The 19,854-nt window shown below is 42.5% G+C and overlaps 1 protein-coding gene across 1 annotated transcript in view; it reads left to right on the forward strand.

Moving 5' to 3' along the window:
* TRAPPC12 (trafficking protein particle complex subunit 12) overlaps positions 1-19,854 on the forward strand; it is an 85,426-nt gene that overhangs the window by 22,605 nt on the left and 42,967 nt on the right. The window contains exons 5-6 of the mRNA XM_058177848.1: positions 837-950; positions 1,930-2,068. Of these exons, the coding sequence (XP_058033831.1) occupies positions 837-950; positions 1,930-2,068 (253 nt within the window). The remainder of the gene's footprint in view (positions 1-836; positions 951-1,929; positions 2,069-19,854) is intronic.

A 19,854-nucleotide genomic window follows, 5' to 3' on the forward strand; every position in this document is an offset into this window, starting at 1 on the left:
CTTGGCAAGTGCCAAGCAAGAGCGGTCAGGCAGTTTGCATCCCTGCTTGTTCATGATAAGCTAAAATTTTAAAGAATTCTCGCTTACCTTGGTGTTCAAACATTGTAACAAATAATCCTCTTTACTGCCATAGCTTTGACTGGAAGCAAAATACTACTTCTCTTTCTAAGCTTTGGATCAGGGAAAAATAAGTTGTTTCTTCTGCTGGCAGAATTTGTGACTTTGAAGTATCCGTCATCTTTTTATTATGCAGATCGTTTAAGTTTTCAATATAAAATTCATGTTACTTCTGCTAATCATCTGCTGAATGTTTTCTGGTTGAATGAATAGATGCTGAAAACTTCCAAGTATTTATATTTATTAAATTGTGAGTTTCCACACAGCTGAATTTTCAAGCAGAGCTTACTGAATTACCTTTATGATTTAATTGATTAAAATGAATAGGAAAATGACTTGATTCCAGGGGGGAAAACATAAAATAGCAATGCTACTTAGAGGCAATAGATAGGATTGTTTTGCAATGGCAAAAACATTCTTGAAGGGTTAAAAACTGATAACTATTTCTGAATGAACAGTCTGTGGCATTTCATAATAAATTATGTACCCTTTTACACCAGCAATCTTCTAATTGTAAATTGTGAGTCATGCCTGGCTTTGCTTCTTGCCTAATTATACAAGTAGCTTTGACAAATGACATCCTGCTTCCTATTGGCCAGCTTTAGTGACCTTGTCATTATTACTAATGGCTAGTTGTAGCTGCTTCAAGCAAAATAAGCAGCTTCAAGTTTTTTAGCTGCTATATTGTTACTTAGCCTATTCTTTCCCTTTCACTCCAGAGCACCAAAAACTGGAGAGCAGCAGTTGATCTGTGTGGACGACTTCTGACAGCCCATGGTCAAGGCTATGGCAAAAGTGGACTACCTACCAGTCACACAACAGACTCTCTTCAGGTATGTTTGCTTGCAGGTCAGGCAAAAGTTAGATGCATGTTAAACCCAGAAATATGAAACACACACTGGATATCTCCAATTTTTCCTCCAGTTATTCCCTGAATTTTCTTAAGATTCTTTCAGAGGAGTGATAAATAATTCTTGCCGTTATGAATGAAAAAAAACCAAGGTTGACATTTATCACGAAAACAGTTCACTTTACTTTGGTGCTTGGTAAAAATAAATATTGCCTTTGCTTGTTCTAGCATAGAAACATATGGGATGACAAAAGTGAGAAAACAATTGAATTTTGATTAGATTTTAAGATGTATTAACAATTAACAAATGTTTTCATGAGTGCTGTAAATTTAACGTCTTACAAATATTTCTGTATAAGGAATTGTAACATCCAAGTTAGAAATATTAAGGACCAAAAGATAGAAAAATGTTTTGCTAGTCAACTAAATGTTTGAAAGACCCAGTAATGCAGGGCTGTCAAAATCCTAGCCCACAGGCCAAATGTGTCTTGTGCTAGCCCCGCCCATGCCCGGTTTAGCAAAGTGGAAAAAAGTCCTGATATGTCATGTGACGCCGCCACAACAACGCGAGTTTGACACCCCTGCAGTAATGTATCTGCATTTTGAACCTCTTATGACAGGTAGTTAAGGTGAATAATTGAGGATAGGAATGATCCATATATGTCTTCAGTTAATGTCAGCATATTAATTCTGTATAGTCAAGATTATGAACAGAGTACTATCCAACCATGTAGGGTAATTCATTTGCAAATGATCTCAAAAGTAAAGAAAAAAAAATCAGCTCAAGAGGAAAAATTCTTGAAAAAATGAGTTTGCTGAACTCACATGCACACATGAAAAATAATCTTGAGATATATTAGTATCACAAGTATTTGTTCTTCATAGTTGAAAAAAAACCCTGATAATACATTTTTGTATTACAGTAATAGCTGTAAACTTTTTGTTTTCTTTTTATTTTCAAGATTTGGTTTGTAAGACTAGCACTCCTGGTAAAACTGAGTCTGTACCAAAATGCTGAAGTGGAATTTGAACCATTTGGAAACCTAGACCAGCCTGATTTGTATTATGAATATTATCCTCATGTATATCCAGGACGCAAAGGTAAAACTCTTTATATGTTTATTCTTATTAACTGTTTCTTTTGGGTCTTGTATCATTTTCTTTTTACCAATAGTCACAGGTTTAATAACGAATGCACTACTATAATATGAACATTACAACATGTTACTGAAAAATATCACAACACTTTTGCAATAGCAATACATGCTGCTGCATCTGTTTGATTAGTAGAAAATATTGCCTTTTCTAAAACAGAGAGATTACATATTTCCGACAGTCATTCCTTGAAATCTGGAAAAAATCACATTTTCAGTTTCTGTTTTAGCCATCCCACATGCTCAATGCAGCTACAATTCCCGATAAACAGTCAAATACCAAAACTTGGGTATATCGTTAAATATTACATTAGCACTTTTCCCATAAATGTGCTTATATTACACTTATCCATGGGCAGGAGTTCTGTGCATCATAAATAATCACAAATACTTTATAATTGTTAAATATCAATTCTGTGATCAGCAACATATGAGCAGACTTTAATAAAAAGCAATAAAAATAGTGATTCGGATGCTTGGCAACTGTGACATCTTTACAATAGTTGCAGCATTCCATGTCCTATGAGCACCATTTTCAACCTTCCCAGACGACTCCTGACAAACAAATTCAATGGAGAAGCCAGTAGGGAAAATCACATGTTGTAGTCACATGATGTCTCAATGATTAAGATGATTCGCTTCCTGACCATGGCAAAAAAAAAAAAAGGTGATAAAATTTGGTGCCTCACTTGATGATTGCATCTCTTAATGATGAATTCTCTGGTCCCTGTTGTGTTGTAAGTCAAGGACTACCTGTAGTGAGGATGTCCTCCGAGCACGTAACTAGAACAGTTAATGAATAGGTGCATTGCATTTGTAGATCAAATGATGCTATATTGCATAGTGGTCTAGGAAAAATAATGGATAGACATGATTGAGAAAGTGTCAGGCATGGACCAACCTTTGAGTATTTGTTCATTTGCGGTTTGGAAGGTTAACATTTTTTAAAGTTAAGGTTTAGTTAGTAATCCTTGATAAAACATTCTGCAGCATCCAGTTTTATGGATTCCTGAACAATGGTAAATTAGCAAGTAGAATTGTAATCAAATCCAAAGGACAATTGGTGCATATATACATCTGGTCTTTATGTAAAAGAGACCACTACAATTTCTCTATGTTTCTAGATCATTTTATTCTCATGACCTGAGACATGCAGAGGATATCCTTGAGAATATGCCTTGGAAAAAGAATAGCAAAAGACATCTGATTTGGTGTCATTAAGCAGCTAATTTTAATTTAAAAAACAAACATAAAGCATAAAGATACTTTAGCTACTGTGCAGTAATCATCATCCTTGATAATATGCTGATGGTTGCTTAATTTTCTTTTCATTTTTCCATATAACAAACATAAATGTAAAATCTTTTGATTTATTTATCTCATTTTGATTCACAATAGATACAAGAATTAGGCAATTAAAATGCACTTTGCAATCAAATATGTCAAGATGCAAATAAATAATGGCTTTGAAAGTGGTATAAAATATATTTCGTTTAATTCATGTCTGCAATTTAGATCAATTCAAAATATTCGTTGAATTAAACACAGTATATTTCTTTTTGGAGCAGCATGTACATTTCAACCTAGAATCTTATGAATATCCAGGGATCATGTAGCTGTTGTTTAGCATCTGTATACGTAGACTTATTAAATATCTTTTACTTCATTTTTCCCCCTCTCTGAACTGATTTTTTTCCTTTTTATGTGCGAACTCTAAATGCATTTCAGTTGCCCAACTGTCCTATCCACTTTACTAACACACCAAATGTATTTTACTTTAGCTGCTCTTGAATCCTAATGTTTTCATATCTCCTTTCATTAACAAAGATTAAGATAATAATAATAATAATAATAATAATAATAATAATAATAATAATAATAATAATAATAATAATAATAATAATAATAATAATGATGATGTTTTAATTTATATACCGCCCTTCTCCCGAAGGACTCATATTTTATTTATTTTGGCTGAATAAACCTGGCTTCTTAGGAACTTATTTTTTTAATCTACATATTAAAGCTTCAAAGTGTGTGCAAAAGCTTGCTGATGGGAGCAAACATCATCCAATACATGTATATAATCTACTGCAGGTAGGATATTTCATGTGGTGGATCTACACACTTGTGCATTCTTACCTACTCATTTCTTTGTGATAAATACCTTATGCTGCTAAGGTGAAAATGAGCATGTGCTGTGGAGAGTAAGAATTCACTATGCACTGTACCAAATTCCAGATATGCAAGTTTGGGAAATGCGAGCTTTATATTACAAGTAATCCTGGGCTACGAGCGTTCCTTTAGCGAACGTTCAAAGTTACTCAATCAGCACTCCCTAGTGTTTATGAACAAGTCCCGAAACTACGAATCTTGCAGCACCACGGCAGTTGTTCACCCTTACGAACAACTGCAGAGGCTTTGCAACATTGGTCTTGCACTTTGCCAGACAAAATGGAGGTTCAGAGGGACAGGCCAGCAAAATGCCGGGCGAGGCCTGTGTAGGCTTAAATGGAGCTCTGTTTTGGCCAGCAAAGTGCCAGGTGAGGCCTGCACAGGCCTAAATGGGCTCCGTTTTGGCTGGCAAAGTGCCGGGCAAGGCCTGCCACACCAAAATAGAGCAGCAGAGAGGTGCACACGATTGAGAGGCTAGAGAGAGACAGCTTGCTAGATCTTCACACAAGTGACCTGGTGCGGCAGGTAGGGGTTGAGTGGGTGAAAGCAATTGTGGGGAGCATGAGGTATTTCAGTGGGTCAGAGAGGCCTTGGGCCTGTTCCATCACTAGGTCCACCATGGCCTTTCCCACCCTGAAATACCTCATGGGCACTTAACGAACCGCACATTCACTTAGCAAATGCATGGGCGAAAGGAGGGAGTGATCCCGTTCAAGGTACGAGATTCACTTCCACAAGTCCTCAGGTTACAAATAGAATGGACAGGCTCCACTACATTCGTAACTCGAAGACTACCTGTGCTTTACATTTGTAGCCACTGTTGCTTAGCACAAGTTTTCTTTTGATTGCCTGGCTCAGATAACTGTTTCAGTCATGAAACTGTTTTTTTCAAGTTCAATTTTAGTAGATAGTTACTACTCAGTGGCTACTCTCATGATCACTTCAACAAAAAGTGGAAGTTAATTATGATAGTCAGTTGATGATTTTGCCGAGAGAAAAAAGTTCTAATAGCATCTGATTTCCCTGTTTCCTCCTGCTCTCTTTTTCTGTCAAGAAATTGCTGTGCCAAGATTTCAAAAAGCCCTAGGATTTTAAATTCATTAAGCTATTATTCTGTTTGATCACCTCATGACACGTGGCCTGATCTTTTAAAATCATCTGTCTGCTAATTCTTCCCTTGAAAACTTCATGTAAGGACAAGGTGCAAGATGGCAAGACCTGTATCTTTACCCTTGTTTGAAATTATAAAATTCCACTCACAATGTGGTTTATTTGTGATCTTTTGTGGTTGAAGAAAAGTGCTAATTGACCCCATGGTTTTAAAATGCATGGCTTCAGAAATTATGATCGTAACTTTTGTACCCAAGGTAACATTAAATATGGTTTTAAATGATGAGCAGTAGAACATTTTTTTACTGTTCAGTTCTGAGAAATATAAAATTATATAACTTCTTAGCATGGTCACACAAATAAAGGTAGAATTATTGAATTGGAAATTTTATCTCTGCTCTCGCCTAGTAGTGTTGCAGTATACATGCCAGAGAATCTAGCATCCAAGTGAATTGTTGATTTTCAAGTGAATTGAACAAAGGCATCAAGTATAAGCCTGCAATCATGCCATAACATTGTCAGGCTGTTACATTTTGTTTTTCTGACTATTCTTGGGTTGCAGTAGGTAGCCCTGGCCTAATCCTTTAAAAAAAAAAAAATCAGGTGTTGTGCCTCAGTTATTCCCATCAAGATAGTCCCATATCTTTTGCAATTTGCCAAATCTGTGTTTAGGAGACCTTGTGTCACTACCATTTTCAAGTACAGAATTTGAGAATTTACAAACAGAGAGCTTGTGGGATTATATAGTATGCAAATTGCATTGAAATATAAAGCTGGAAAAATTGCACCTTAGTAATGCTAGAATTCCTTGAATCTCTGTTTTCCTTTGTTTGGTGCTGTCTTCTCAATTGTGAATGAATTGTACTGAATTTCTGAGAAAGTATCCACTACGTTTAAGGTATTATACATCAGCTCAGAGACCAAACCTGCAGCTAATAATGAAGAATGCAGAAGCAGAGATGCCAGTCTGCTTCTTTGATGTTCCAGCCTCTGTTCCTTTTTGACAGCTAAACGGCCAGCCCTACCTGTGTAGTTTAGGCAAGAGGTGATTGACAAGGGATATGTGCATTATTTACTTTTAAACAAGCAAGGTGGGCTCTCTTGCTTCAAAGCTGAAATTCTGTGCGAATGTCAGCTATATATTCTATGTCTAATCTATGTTTAGAAGGAAAAAGAGTGAAACAGGAGAATGTAGTTTTTTCTTTTCCCTAAAGAAAGTCTAAAGGGTAGGTGGGCGTGGGGATTACAAAGAGCGATTTTTTTAGTTTTGAGAAGTGCTTGTCTGCAGGATCTAGGAAATAGCAGCTAATTCTCTGTTCTCTCTGACATCTGTTCGTAATTCAGTGAGATCATCCTTGGCTTTAGGCTTAACAATTTGCTGCAAATGTAGAAATAAATTTTAAAAGGAGGGGTGTTTAACAGCAGCCAGTTTTTAAAAATATTGCTCTTGTGAACTTGGAACATGATTGATGCATCGATACATTTGATTTTAAGAACTATGCTATCGCATGCTTGTCTTATCTGTTATAAAATCTTGAAAAATCCTTTTTTGCTTCAAAATGCTTCTTGCTCACTTCTTATTCTTGCCCCTTTTTACTTATTTTCTTTGATACGTGTTTCCAAAAATGTGAAAACTATGGAAGCTAACACAATTTTGGAAAAAATCGTAGATCAAAGACCAGATAAGGCAGCATTTCTTTTTGTTCCCCCTGTTCACCGTAGGCATGTTTGAAAAATGCATTGTGTTTCCCTCTAGTGGGAGCAGCAGCACCCTACCATTATATCTACTGATAAAAATCTTCTATGCAAAATGTAAGGGAGGGGTGTCCCTTGGAAATTTTTATAATTAAAGCTCTTTCTGGCCTTCCCCCCCACCCCACCAGTTCTTCTAAACTAGAATGTTTCCCACCAAGCTTCCAATTATTATCACTGTTTTTCTTAAAAAATAATTAGGCTAAACTAATCCACAAAATAAAGATACAAATAATGTAGCCCAGATGCCTACCATACTGCTGATGCTTTTGATTATTTTAATACAGCAGGATGGAATATTCTGAGAGTTGCTTGTATGTACACTGTGAGCTTATGGATTGGAGACAAATTCCTTGTTTGTCCAATCACACTTGGCTAATAAATAATTCTATTCTATTTATTTATTTATTTATTTATTTATTTATTTATTTATTTATTTATTTATTTATTTATTTTATTTTATTTAATTTTTATACCGCCCTTCTCCCGAAGGACTCAGGGTGGTGTACAGGCAAAAATAAAACAACACAATATACAGATTAAAATACCATTTAAAAACTTATTAAATTAGCCTGAGATTAAAAATTTCCATACTAAAAACCCCATTTAAAATTAATAAAATTTCCCCTTAAAACTAATTTAAGCCAGCCCCGCGCGGATAAAAAGATGTGTTTTTAGTTCGCGACGAAATGTCCGAAGGTCAGGTATTTGACGTAAACCTGGGGGAAGCTCATTCCAGAGTGTGGGCGCCCCCACAGAGAAGGCCCTTCCCCTGGGGGCCGCCAGCCGGCATTGTTTGGCGGACGGCACCCTGAGAAGTCCCTCTCTATGGGAGCGTACGGGTCGGTGGGAGGCATGTGGTAGCAGCAGGCGGTCCCGTAAGTACCCAGGTCCTAAGCCATGGAGCGCTTTAAAGGTCATAACCAACACCTTAAAGTGCACTCGGAAAGCCACAGGCAGCCAGTGCAGCCTGCGCAGGATCGGTGTTACATGGGAGCTACGTGTAGCTCCTCTATAACCCGCAGCTGCATTCTGGACTAACTGAAGCCTCCGAGCGCACTTCAAGGGGAGCCCCATGTAGAGAGCATTACAGTAATCCAAGCGAGAGGTAACGAGCGCATGAGTGACCGTGCATAAGGCATCCCGATCAAGGAAGGGGCGCAACTGCCGGACCAGGCGAACCTGGTGGAAGGCCCCCCTGGAGACGGCCGTCAAATGATCTTCAAACGACAGCCGATCGTCCAGGAGGACACCTAAGTTGCGCACCCTATCCTTTGGGGCCAATAACTCGCCTCCAACAGCCAGCCGCGGCTGCAGCTGACTGAATCGGGGTGCCGGCATCCACAGCCACTCCGTCTTGGAGGGATTAAGCTTGAGCCTGTTTCTCCCCATCCAGACCCGTACGGCTTCCAAGCACCGGGACAGCACTTCAACAACTTCATTGGGGTGGATAGCTATTCTATTCTATGCTATTCTATTCTATTCTAATTTTCATGAGACTTTTTTTGTTTCTTTTTGCTGTATAACGAGCATGTGATAGGGTAAAGTTTTTCTTCTGGTCAATTCTCTTTTTCAACACACATCTTAACTCTTAATAGCTCTTAATAGCTTGATTTGTCTGCTACAAAAGTGATTGGTTTGCTCTTTATTGCTGCTGGTGACTGCTTAATTGATGCAAGCAATTTTTTTTTCAGGATAGGGGCCGTATTTGTTATCTAAAACCTCTCAGGACTGCATCTTAAGGGAAACTGGACAAAACAAAAAGGAGAATAAAATATAGAGATTTCCTACCCCTTTTGCCTTCTTTTTTTCCCTTTAGACTGTTGCTGTTTGCATCATGCCAAGCATTCCACTTTTACCTATTCAATGCTTTTTTTCCTGTTTCTTTTGGAGCATGTGTCAGTCTTATCAGCAGCTGATTGGTTCTGTACTCAGGCTTGATGAATGCTGCTACCAGTGCCATCATAATCAAGCATCAAGATTGGAAGAGAGATGGCATCAATAATAAAAATTGCAGTTTCTGTGGTAGATGAGTAGATCCTCAAGGTCAACTGGTAGCTTATTTGTATGCTGTGTAAAAATGATATAGTGCATGATAACTGAAGGAAATTCTTGCCTATATATGAGCACCTGAAAGATTTTAGTACTCTTTTAATGAAGTAAGGAACAGTGCTTGTGGTGCTTTACAGACAAGAATGATTGTATTTCTTAAGTTACACCCGTATAATTCACTAGTCAAACCCACTTTTGCTCTTACATGTTTCACTTATGTGAAGAAGGGAAGACATGTTTGGAGATACAGATAAAGCAAAAGGCATCAAATCCTTCTGCTATTTATTAATAATGGATGGCTAATTCCACTTGAAAGAAACAATAAAAACACCAGAAGTGGTGAAGAAACTACACATTCTAGAAAATCCTTGTAGTACACTTTTATATACTACACTTGTGTGTAGAGTAGTGACTTTGAGTCAGTGTTGATTCCTGGAAACTGCCTGGACTAGTCACTACAATTTTCTTGGAAAGATTTTGGGAGTGGCTTGACATTGCTTTTCTTTCTAGGGCTGAGAGAGGGTGACTGGCCCAAGGTCACCTGGCTGGCTTCGTGTTGATTCTCAGATTTTGTCCCTTTATCCTTATTAACAGTTGATGATTGTGTTGTAGAATTTGATTCTGTTTACTTTAAGATTCATAAAGGATTGAAGGTTTAGGTCCACATTTATAGTGTAGCACTTGCCTTTGTTTTTATTGCTGATAATTCTTCTCTTTATTTAATGTTTAACTACTTTAAATGCTTCTATATATATTTAGAGCTACTCTGGATTTTTTTCTATTTCTCTATAGATTAAGATGCTCAAAAATAATAATTCTATTTAAAGGACATCTTTTAATCATTTGGGATCCTGCAAAAACCTTCTCAGTAGATTTTCGTTTTCTACAGGAAAAACTCTAGCTCCTTAATTCTCAGTCAGAGGAAGCTGAAAGAAACACCTTGGCAGAAGAATTGTGTGCTGTCACAGAGAAACAAATCAAAATCTTCCTGTTTCAACTGATACTCTGATTGAATGCTCTCTTAAATCTGTGAAGACTTCAGAGTCAGCACTTCCCATGATTTTGTCACTTGATTGTTTTTTGTCAGTAGAGTTGATGAGTCTTTATTGATGAAGCAAGAGGAAATGTCCTATTACTGCATGGCCTTTCTGCTTCCTTAGCCTTGTGTGCTGTCCTTGAAACGTAGCTGATCCCCTTCTGGAGGTCTTTGTGTTCTTAAACTTGACTAGACACTCAGACTCACACACATGCATCCAAGCACCTTCCAGGCTCCATGACAGTAGCGCATAACCATGTATCTTCCAGAACCTTTGACTATACTATTACTTACCCTTGTATCCCAAAACTTTACCTCATAGATTTCGGAGGGGGGGAGGGTGTTGTTTGCTTGTTTTAAAGGCCATCCAGAATGATTATGGGCAGCTAAACACTTTAAAAGAACTGGATGATGGTGATGAAATATATGCAGACAAAAAGCACAAACAACAGGATCTCCACTGCACTTTACTTGAAGGCCTGGGAGAACCCCCAAGTTTTAAACGATTTCTAGAATCCCCTCAGTGTGAGAGCCCAAGGGTCCTCTGCAGAGCTGTTCTTCCAGAGGTCAAGCACCACAAGAGTGAAGGCGTTGTTGTAGTATTTTTATTATTGTTCTCATTTAAAATCTAAAAGATTGATACACAAGGTTTCACGGTGATAAAATTGTTTGCAATTGCCAGCTAATTTCTTTGGTTTTTATAATCAGATTAGGATTCTGACAAACAAACTGAAATACAAACAAATATATGTAAATATTTAAATGCCGTTATGTGTGGACACGCTTTCAGCGATTTGTAAACATTAACTTTAGTTGATAAAAGCCTACATCTTCTTTGCAAATATGAATTTCATCTGTTCTCCACCCTCAGGAGAAGTTTTTGAAAATGTGTGGTAGGCAGCAGATTAAGGGGAATGGCTTCTTTTCTATTCTGCTGTTGGAGCCTTTCTGTCACATTCTGTCTCTGTTTTTAAATTTCGATAACCTTATTTGTGATTTTTAATGTGAGAGACATGGGTATTTTTATTATTATTATTATTATTATTATTTTATTATTTATTGAATTTTTATACCGCCCTTCTCCCGAAGGACTCAGGGCGGTGTACAGCCAGAGATAAAATACAAAATATGTACAATTAAAACAAATTAAAACATAGCAAAATTACAAAAACGGCTAATAATTAAAATTAAATTTAAAATATTTAAGAATATTAATAAAACCCCAATTTAAAATCAAACTATTATGCCAGTCCCGCTTGAATAAATAAGTATGTTTTTAGTTCACGACGGAAGGTCCGAAGATCAGGCACTTGACGTAGGCCAGGGGGGAGTTCATTCCAGAGCGTCGATGCTCCCACAGAGAAGGCCCTACCCCTGGGGGCCGCCAGCCGACACTGTTTGGCGGACGGCACCCTGAGGAGACCCTCTCTATGAGAGCGTACGGGTTGGTGGGAGGCATAGGGTAACAGCAGGTGGTCTCGTAAGTACCCGGGTCCTAAGCCATGAAGCGCTTTAAAGGTGGTAACCAAAATCTTGAAGCACACCCGAAAGACCACAGGAAGCCAGTGCAGACTACGGAGCAGTGGTGTTACGTGGGAGCCACGAGCGGCTCCCATTACTACTCGCGCAGCTGCATTCTGGACTAACTGCAGCCTCCGGGTGCACCTCAAGGGCAGCCCCATGTAGAGAGCATTGCAGTAATCCAACCGAGACGTAACCAGAGCGTGAGTGACTTTGCATAAGGCATCCCGGTCAAGGAAGGGACGCAACTGGCGGACCAAGCGGACTTGGTAAAAGGCCCTCCTGGAGACGGCCGCCAGATGTTCATCAAAGGACAGCCGTCCATCCAGGAGGATGCCCAAGTTGCGAACCACCTCCTTTGGGGCCACTAACTCGCCCCCAACAGTCAGCTGCGGATGCAGCTGACTGTACTGGGGTGCTGGCATCCACAGCCACTCCGTCTTGGAGGGATTGAGCTTGAGTCTGTTTCTCCCCATCCAGACCCGTACAGCTTCCAGGCACCGGGACAGCACTTCGACCGCTTCGTTGGGGTGGTCCGGGGTGGAAAAGTACAGCTGAGTATCATCAGCGTACAGATGATAACTCACCCCGAAAGCACTGATGACCTCACCCAGCGGCTTCATATAGATGTTGAACAGGGTAGGCGAGAGAATCGATCCCTGAGGCACCCCACAAGTGAGGCGCCTCGCGGACAACCTCTGCCCCCCTGTCAACACCGTCTGCGACCGGTCGGAGAGATAGGAGGAGAACCACCGATAAACGGTGCCTCCCACTCCCAATCCCCCCAACCGGCGCAGCAAGATACCATGGTCGATGGTATCAAAAGCCGCTGAGAGATCTAATAGGACCAAGGCAGAGGAACAACCCCTGTCCCTGGCCCTCCAGAGGTCATCCACCAACGCGACCAAAGCCGTCTCCGTGCTGTAACCGGGTCGGAAGCCGGACTGGAACGGGTCTAGATACACAGCTTCCTCCAGGTGCCAGGGGAGCTGCCATGCAACCACACTCTCTACAACCTTCGCCACAAAGCGAAGGTTGGAGACTGGACGGTAGTTTCCCAAAATAGCTGGGTCCAGGGAAGGCTTCTTCAGGAGAGGTCTCACCACCGCCTCTTTCAAGGCGGCGGGGAAAACCCCTTCAACCAAAGAAGCATTTATAATCCCCTGGAGCCAGCCTCGTGTCACTTCCTGAGCAGCCAGCACTAGCCAGGAAGGACACGGGTCCATGTAGTTGCATGCAACCTCCCCAGCAACCTGTCCACGTCCTCGAGAGCTACAGAATCAAACTCATCCCAAATAACCTCAACAAGACGTGTCTCCGCCATCTCGGTTGAATCATCGCAATCTTGGTCCAAGCTATCCCGAAGCTGAACGATTTTATTGTATAGGTAACCGTTAAACTCCTCAGCCTGTCCCTGTAGGGGGTCATTCCGTCCCTCCTGATGAAGGAGAGAACGGGTCACCCGAAACAGGGCGGCCGGGCGGTTATCTGCCGATGCAATGAGGGTGGAAACGTAGGAACGTTTCGCCTCCCTCATTGCCACTAGGTAGGTCTTAGTAAAAGACCTCACTAGTGTCCGATCAGCCTCGGAACGGCTGGACCTCCAGGTACTCTCTAGGCGTCTTCTCCGGCGTTTCATCTCTCTTAGCTCCTCGGAGAACCAGGGAGCCAATTGAGATCTACGTCGGGTCAGAGGCCGCAAAGGCACGACACGGTCCAAAGCCCCAGCCGCGGCCTGTTCCCAAGCCGCAACCAGTTCTTCAGTCGTGCCGTGGGCAAGATCCTCAGGGAACAGCCCAAGCTCCGTCAGGAACCTCTCCGGGTCCATCAGGCGCCTGGGACGGAACCAACATGTTGGCTCCGTCTCCCTGCGGTGGTGAGCGGCGGTTCGAAAGTCTAGGCGAAGAAGAAAATGATCTGACCATGACACCGGTTCTTTCACTACATCTCCTAAATCCAGATCATTAACCCACTGACCAGAGATAAAAATCAAGTCTAGCGCGCCTCCCCCAATGTGTGTAGGGCCATCAGTTACTTGAATCAGGTCCAAGGCCGTCATGGAGGCCTGGAACTCCTGAACCACCGTTGATGACAAGCCGGCCGATGGCAAGTTGAAATCCCCCAAGACTAGAAGTCTGGGAATCTCAACCGCCACGCCAGCAAGCACCTCTAGTAGCTCAGGTAGGGCTGTAGTCACGCAGCAAGGAGCCAGGTACGTGATCAACAGCCCCATCTGATTCCGATGGCCCCACTTCACAAGGAGGGATTCACAGCCAGCTATCTGAGGAACAGTGGACTCCCTCGGCTCCAGACTTTCTTTGATCACAACCGCCACCCCCCCACCCCTACCTTGGGCCCTCGGCTGATGGAATGCACGGAAACCCGGAGGGCACAGTTCAACCAGGGGTACACCCCCTTCTGTGCCCAACCAGGTCTCCGTAATGCCCATAAAGTCCGCGGACTCCCTCTGAATAAGGTCACAAATCAGGGGAGCCTTGTTGACCACGGACCGGGCATTGCAGAGCATCAGCCGAAGACCCAAGCTCTGAGGGTCTTGACCATCCGGGGAACGAGTGAGGACTGGGGGGCCGGAGCACGTGATCGCTTTTAAACATCGAACACGTGCTCCCAAAGGACGATACGGCCCCCTGCCTCTGCCATATCTGCCCCTCCCACTTACCGTACAGATGGAATAACACTCTCTGCTCTGTACAAACCCCTCCCCCCTGTCTTCGGACCAACTGAAATAGTGTCGTGAGCACGCGCTGGGACTGGACATACCCTCCCCGACGGGTTTCCCCCAACACCCACCCTCCCTCCCTCCCCCAACCCAAGCCCGTCAATTTCCACCCTCCCCGTAAAATTCCCATTAAAACTCCCCTTAAAAAATCGGTTAAAACAATTAATTAAAAATCCCCTAAGTCTCCTATTCTTGGCATGCCATCTATCGGGGTTCCAAAACCCGTCCTCAAGATGGGCCCTCGATAACGTAGAGGGCCAAACCCACGAGAGAGGGGAATCTCGTAGGGCAAGAAGGTCAGACGCTGAAAATGTCTGCATGATGAAAAAACACGGCAAGCAGACCCATCCTGGATGGTCAGGATATCTCCGGGTGGGAAAAGTCGATGGAAATCCATCTCAGTCTCAGTCTCAGTCTCAGTCTCAGTCTCAGTCTCGGGCGGTAGATGAAATAGTCACCGCCTTATACAATCACTCAGCACCGCAACAGATCACCCCCGTCCCCATCGAGTCTCAAAAATTGCAGCCTAATTTGGCTGCCGATGGCAACAAACTGAGCCTCGATGATGTTCTATGGACAATCCAAAGGTGGTCGGCGGGGGGGGGGGGGAGGAAAGGGTGAGTCCTCCAATTTCACGGACTCCATGGGCTCCATCTCGGCTCCACCTGGGGGAAACTCCGCTGCCAACGTCCGAGCGTCATCTTCATCAACGACCGATGTCAGGGCCGCCAACGCCGGCGCCACCAACCAAGCCAGGGCACCGCCGGAAAAGAAACACTCTAGTTGGCCTCCCGACAAGGCCGTCCAGGGCCCTCCTTACTCTCCAGGCTGGGGGGCGCTCTCACCCAAGGTGGGGGGGGACCCAAGATCTCCACAGGGTCCCCACCCCCGGCTCAAGCCGCCGACGCCGGCCACCGAACCAGGCCAGGCCACTGCCAGGCCAGGCCGCTACTGCCGCCGGAAAGAAGCGCCACTGGAGAAAACGCCACCAGAGAAACACTCTGGTCACGCTCCCCGAGGCCCAGGCGGGGGACCCAAGATCTCCAAAGGGTCCCCCGAGCCGGCCTAAAGAGGCCTGCTGCCTGCCGCCGCCGCCGGCCACAACGCCGTCAGCACCGGCATCACTCCTCCGACTGCTCCCCCGACTGCCAAGCTGCTGGATCAGGCCGGGCCGGGCCGGACCAGGCCGCATCAGGTCGACCAGACCGGACAAGGCCGGATGAGGCCACCGCCGCCGGAAATGGAACACCGCTGCGCCGGAAATGGAACGCCGCCGTTCCATTTTAGTATGAAATAGTCCTTTTTAATGGAAAAATGGAAAAAGAAGAATGATTGTCTGTCTATTATAATACAACTGACAAAGATGCTCCTTTTCATATAAAAAGATCATCATCACTATCTTCTGAATTTTAACTATATTTTCCAAGAACGTTGAACATGAGCCCCGATTGTCAGTTCACCTAATTAGGATGTAATTAGAGTGAGAAATGATACATTTTCCAAACTCAAAAGTAGAGATGCTTATGTGCCTTTACTCTTTAGAACACATTCAAACTCCTCCCAGAGTTTGGATCGCTGGGTATTACTGATGTATATCACTGTTTTTTCTGTATCAACCGGAGCTGCTGCTCTGCTTGCCATAGTGAATAGTATGCCTTACCTCAACCTTAAGAAGTGAAAATGGACTAAGTAATAGCTTCATTTTTTCAGAGATTGACTGTGGTACAGCTCGCCTGCCAACTTCTATTCACTGTTTTAAAATGAAGCTTTGGGGTTAGCTCTGGTGCTACATCTTTATGATGGGGTTATGGATTTCCATTGCATGATAACCTATGTACTAATGAGTTGGCCTGCCATGAAGCAGCATAGAGGATCATTAACTTCGTTTAATAACCAGTTTCAGTATTAGCACTGTCTTCTTGGGTTTTGTTTTTTTTTAATCTGTGGCGTACAGGAATATCCATCTGTCTGTGTAGATTGAAACTTTGTATTCACTAATGGTTTAAGAAAAGATGCTTGTGGGTAGAGAAAGCAACAAAGGAGTCATAAGACCATAAGATAGAAATATGAAGTAAATGGGGAATGCAGATCTGATGGCATAGAAGGGAAGCTCATTTTCTGTTTTGGAGAGAGAAGGCATTAGAGAGTTATGGAGGTTACTGGGAAGGAGAAAAAAATCAGGCTGGTAGAATGCTACCGACCGACTGTGCCTTGTCCTTGCCAACTTCTTGCATAGCAAATTTATCTGTAATGTTTTGTAAACAATAATTGCTTTGAATCATTTATTTTTGCAACATAGCATGAGTGTTTAGTCCAAGTGAATTTCTTACGAAAGACTATCCCATTAGGAAGAGGTACATTTATTTATTTATTATATTGAAAGGATTTATAAGGCTGTCCACCTCTCATGGTGATTCTGGGTGTGTGCTGTACACACACACACACACCCCACGAGAGTAAGGAGTGTTTATTAAGGCTTCCAAGCCTGAATTGGTATTCCCCAGCAATTCTCTGTGCTGGCACCTGCTCAGCACCCATGAGTTTCACAGGCTATTGAAATGAAGCCAACCCTAGCTCTCAAGACAAAGGCAAGTCCAATCCACTAGGCCAAAGTAAATTCCCAAGGCAAGGCAACACAAGGCAAAGGAAGCAGCCGAAGAGACATGATCCGAAGTTCAAGGCAAAAATGTTCAGCAAGAAAACAAACACATTGTTCCCAGCATCATCTCCATCTGTCTGCTGTGCTAAATTGCCAGCTTCTGGTGTGATCAAGAAGGGCAAGGCTGCCTCCTCACGAGTAAACTGGCTGACCTTTGCTGCTCCTTTCTTTTCTCTGCCTTACATGTTCTTGGACCATTGCAGAAGGCAGTTCCTCGTCCTTATCACTGATTGGTTACAGCCACATGCTTTCCCCACCTGAAGCCTTAGGGTTGTCCTGCTGCAGCTGTGTTTCAGTCAAATCACTTTCAGACAGTTACTTGGAGCCTTCAACCAACTCCCCTCCTGACATGCCTGGAACTGGTTCATCTTCCTCCAAGCTGACATTTGGAGAGGTATCTGCGGAAGCGTCTGGGGGAGTCATCACAGGGTAACATGCAGATTAAAGATAATAATAACTGTTTAACAAAATCCAGCTCAACCTGAGGCCACAAACACAATCCGATTCATAAAGAATAACATTAACCAACATTAACTATCAGAGCTTGCCTAACCACATGGCCCAAATGCCTGAGGGAACAGCCTGGTCTTTCATGCCTTATGAAAGGCTAACAGGGTTGGGGGCATCCTAATCTCTGGAGGGATCCTGTTCCATAGGGCAGGCACTGCCACAGAAAAAGAAATATTCCAGAATCCCACCAGTTGGCATTGTTTAATGGAAAGGATATGGAGCATGCCCTTTCTGCTAGAACTGGTGGGGCAAGCGGAGTCGAGGGAGAAAGGTAGCCCCACAAATAGCCTGGCTGTTTGCTATGGAAGTCTTTATAGGTGGCAACGAGCATCTTGAATCTCACCCAAAAGCCTACAGGGAGCCAGTGCAGCTTGCAGAGCAGTACTATTATTAGGGCCATAACAAGAAACACCTAAACTGTCTGTGCTGTTCCATTTACTTTAGTTTAGCATTCAACACCATCATTCCAGACACTTCTAACTAAGCTAAACCAGCTACAGGTACCTGAACACAATTGTAAGTGGATCATAAGCGTCCTAACAGAAACGAAGCAGCAGGTGAAGCTAAGCAGAATCACATCAGATACCTGTACAATTAGCACAGAGGCCCCCCAAGGCTGTGTGCTCTCCCCACTTCTCTCTGTCTACCAATGACTGCATCTCAAACGATCCATCTGTTAAACTATTGAAGTTCACAGATGACACAACAGTGATCGGCCTCATTCGAGACAATGATGAATCTTCATACAGATAGAGGTTGAACAACTAGCCTCATGGTGCGACCGGAACAATCTGGAACTGAACACACTCAAAAACGTAGAAATGATGGTAGACTTTAGGAGTAGAAATGATGGTAGACTTTAGGAGAAACCCTTCCATACTTCCACCTCTTTCAATATTAGACAACACAGTATCTACAGTAGAGACCTTCAAATTTCTAGGTTCTACCATATCTCAAGACCTACAATGGACACCTAACATCAAAAACGTCATCAAAAGAATGTTCTTTCTGCCCCAACTCAGAAAGCTCAAACTGCCCAAGGAGCTGCTGATACAGTTCTACAGAGGAATTATTGAATCTTTCATCTGCACCTCTATAACTGTCTGGTTTGGTTCTGCAACTCAACAAGACAGACACAGACTTCAGAGGATAATTAGAACTGCAGAAAAAACAATTGCTACCAACTTGCCTTCTATTGAGGACCTGTATACTGTATGAGTCAAAAAGAGGGCTGTGAAAATATTTACAGATACCTCACATCCTGGACATAAACTGTTTCAACTCCTACCCTCAAAATGACGCTATAGAGCACTGCACACCAGAACAACTAGACTCAAGAACAGGTTTTTCCCGAAGGCCATCACTGCTAAACAAATAATTTCCTCAACACTGTCAAACTAGTTACTAAGTCTGCATTACTATTAATCTTCTCATCATTCCTATCACCCATCTCCTCCCACTTATGACTGTATGACTGTAACCTTATTGCTGGTATCCTTACGATTTATATTGACTGTTTCCTAATATGATTTGATTACTTTTTTGTTCCCTATGACTATCATTAAATGTTGTACCTTATGATTCTTGACAAATGTATCTTTTCTTTCATGTACACTGAGAGCGTATGCACCAAGACAAATTCCTTGTGTGTCCAATCACACCTGGCTAATAAATAATTCTATTTAGACCAACTGTAGCTTCCAAATGCTTTTCAAGGGCAGCCCCATGTAGAATGCATCCTGGTAAGTTAAAGTGGAAATCACTAACATATCGGTCAATATGAGCAAGGTCAACCAGTCTGGAAAGGAGTTCAATTGGTGTACATGGTGAATCTTCATGTAGATTAAAATAAGAGTGGGAAGAGAATAGATGCCTTAGGCTCCCCATACAGTGGGAGCCTCCAGCTCAGTCTCTTTTTCTGTCCTCCCTGAAACTGGCGCCAGGGAAAGTAGGAGATCCGTCATAACTCTGTGCCTTCCACTCACATCTCCTAAGTGAGCCCAGACAGAAAGATGCCAGAGTAATGCAGGCCACTGAAAAATCGAGGAGGACTAAGATAAATTAGCCTGCCTGAGGTTATCAGTCTGTGAGATCAGTGCTGTCTCAGTATCCCGGGCAGGATTGAATCTTGACTGACTTGTTTCTGAAACATAATTAAGGGAAATGTACTTCAAGTAA

The sequence above is a fragment of the Ahaetulla prasina genome, chromosome 1 (genome assembly GCF_028640845.1).
Source record: "Ahaetulla prasina isolate Xishuangbanna chromosome 1, ASM2864084v1, whole genome shotgun sequence".
NCBI lineage: Eukaryota > Metazoa > Chordata > Lepidosauria > Squamata > Colubridae > Ahaetulla > Ahaetulla prasina.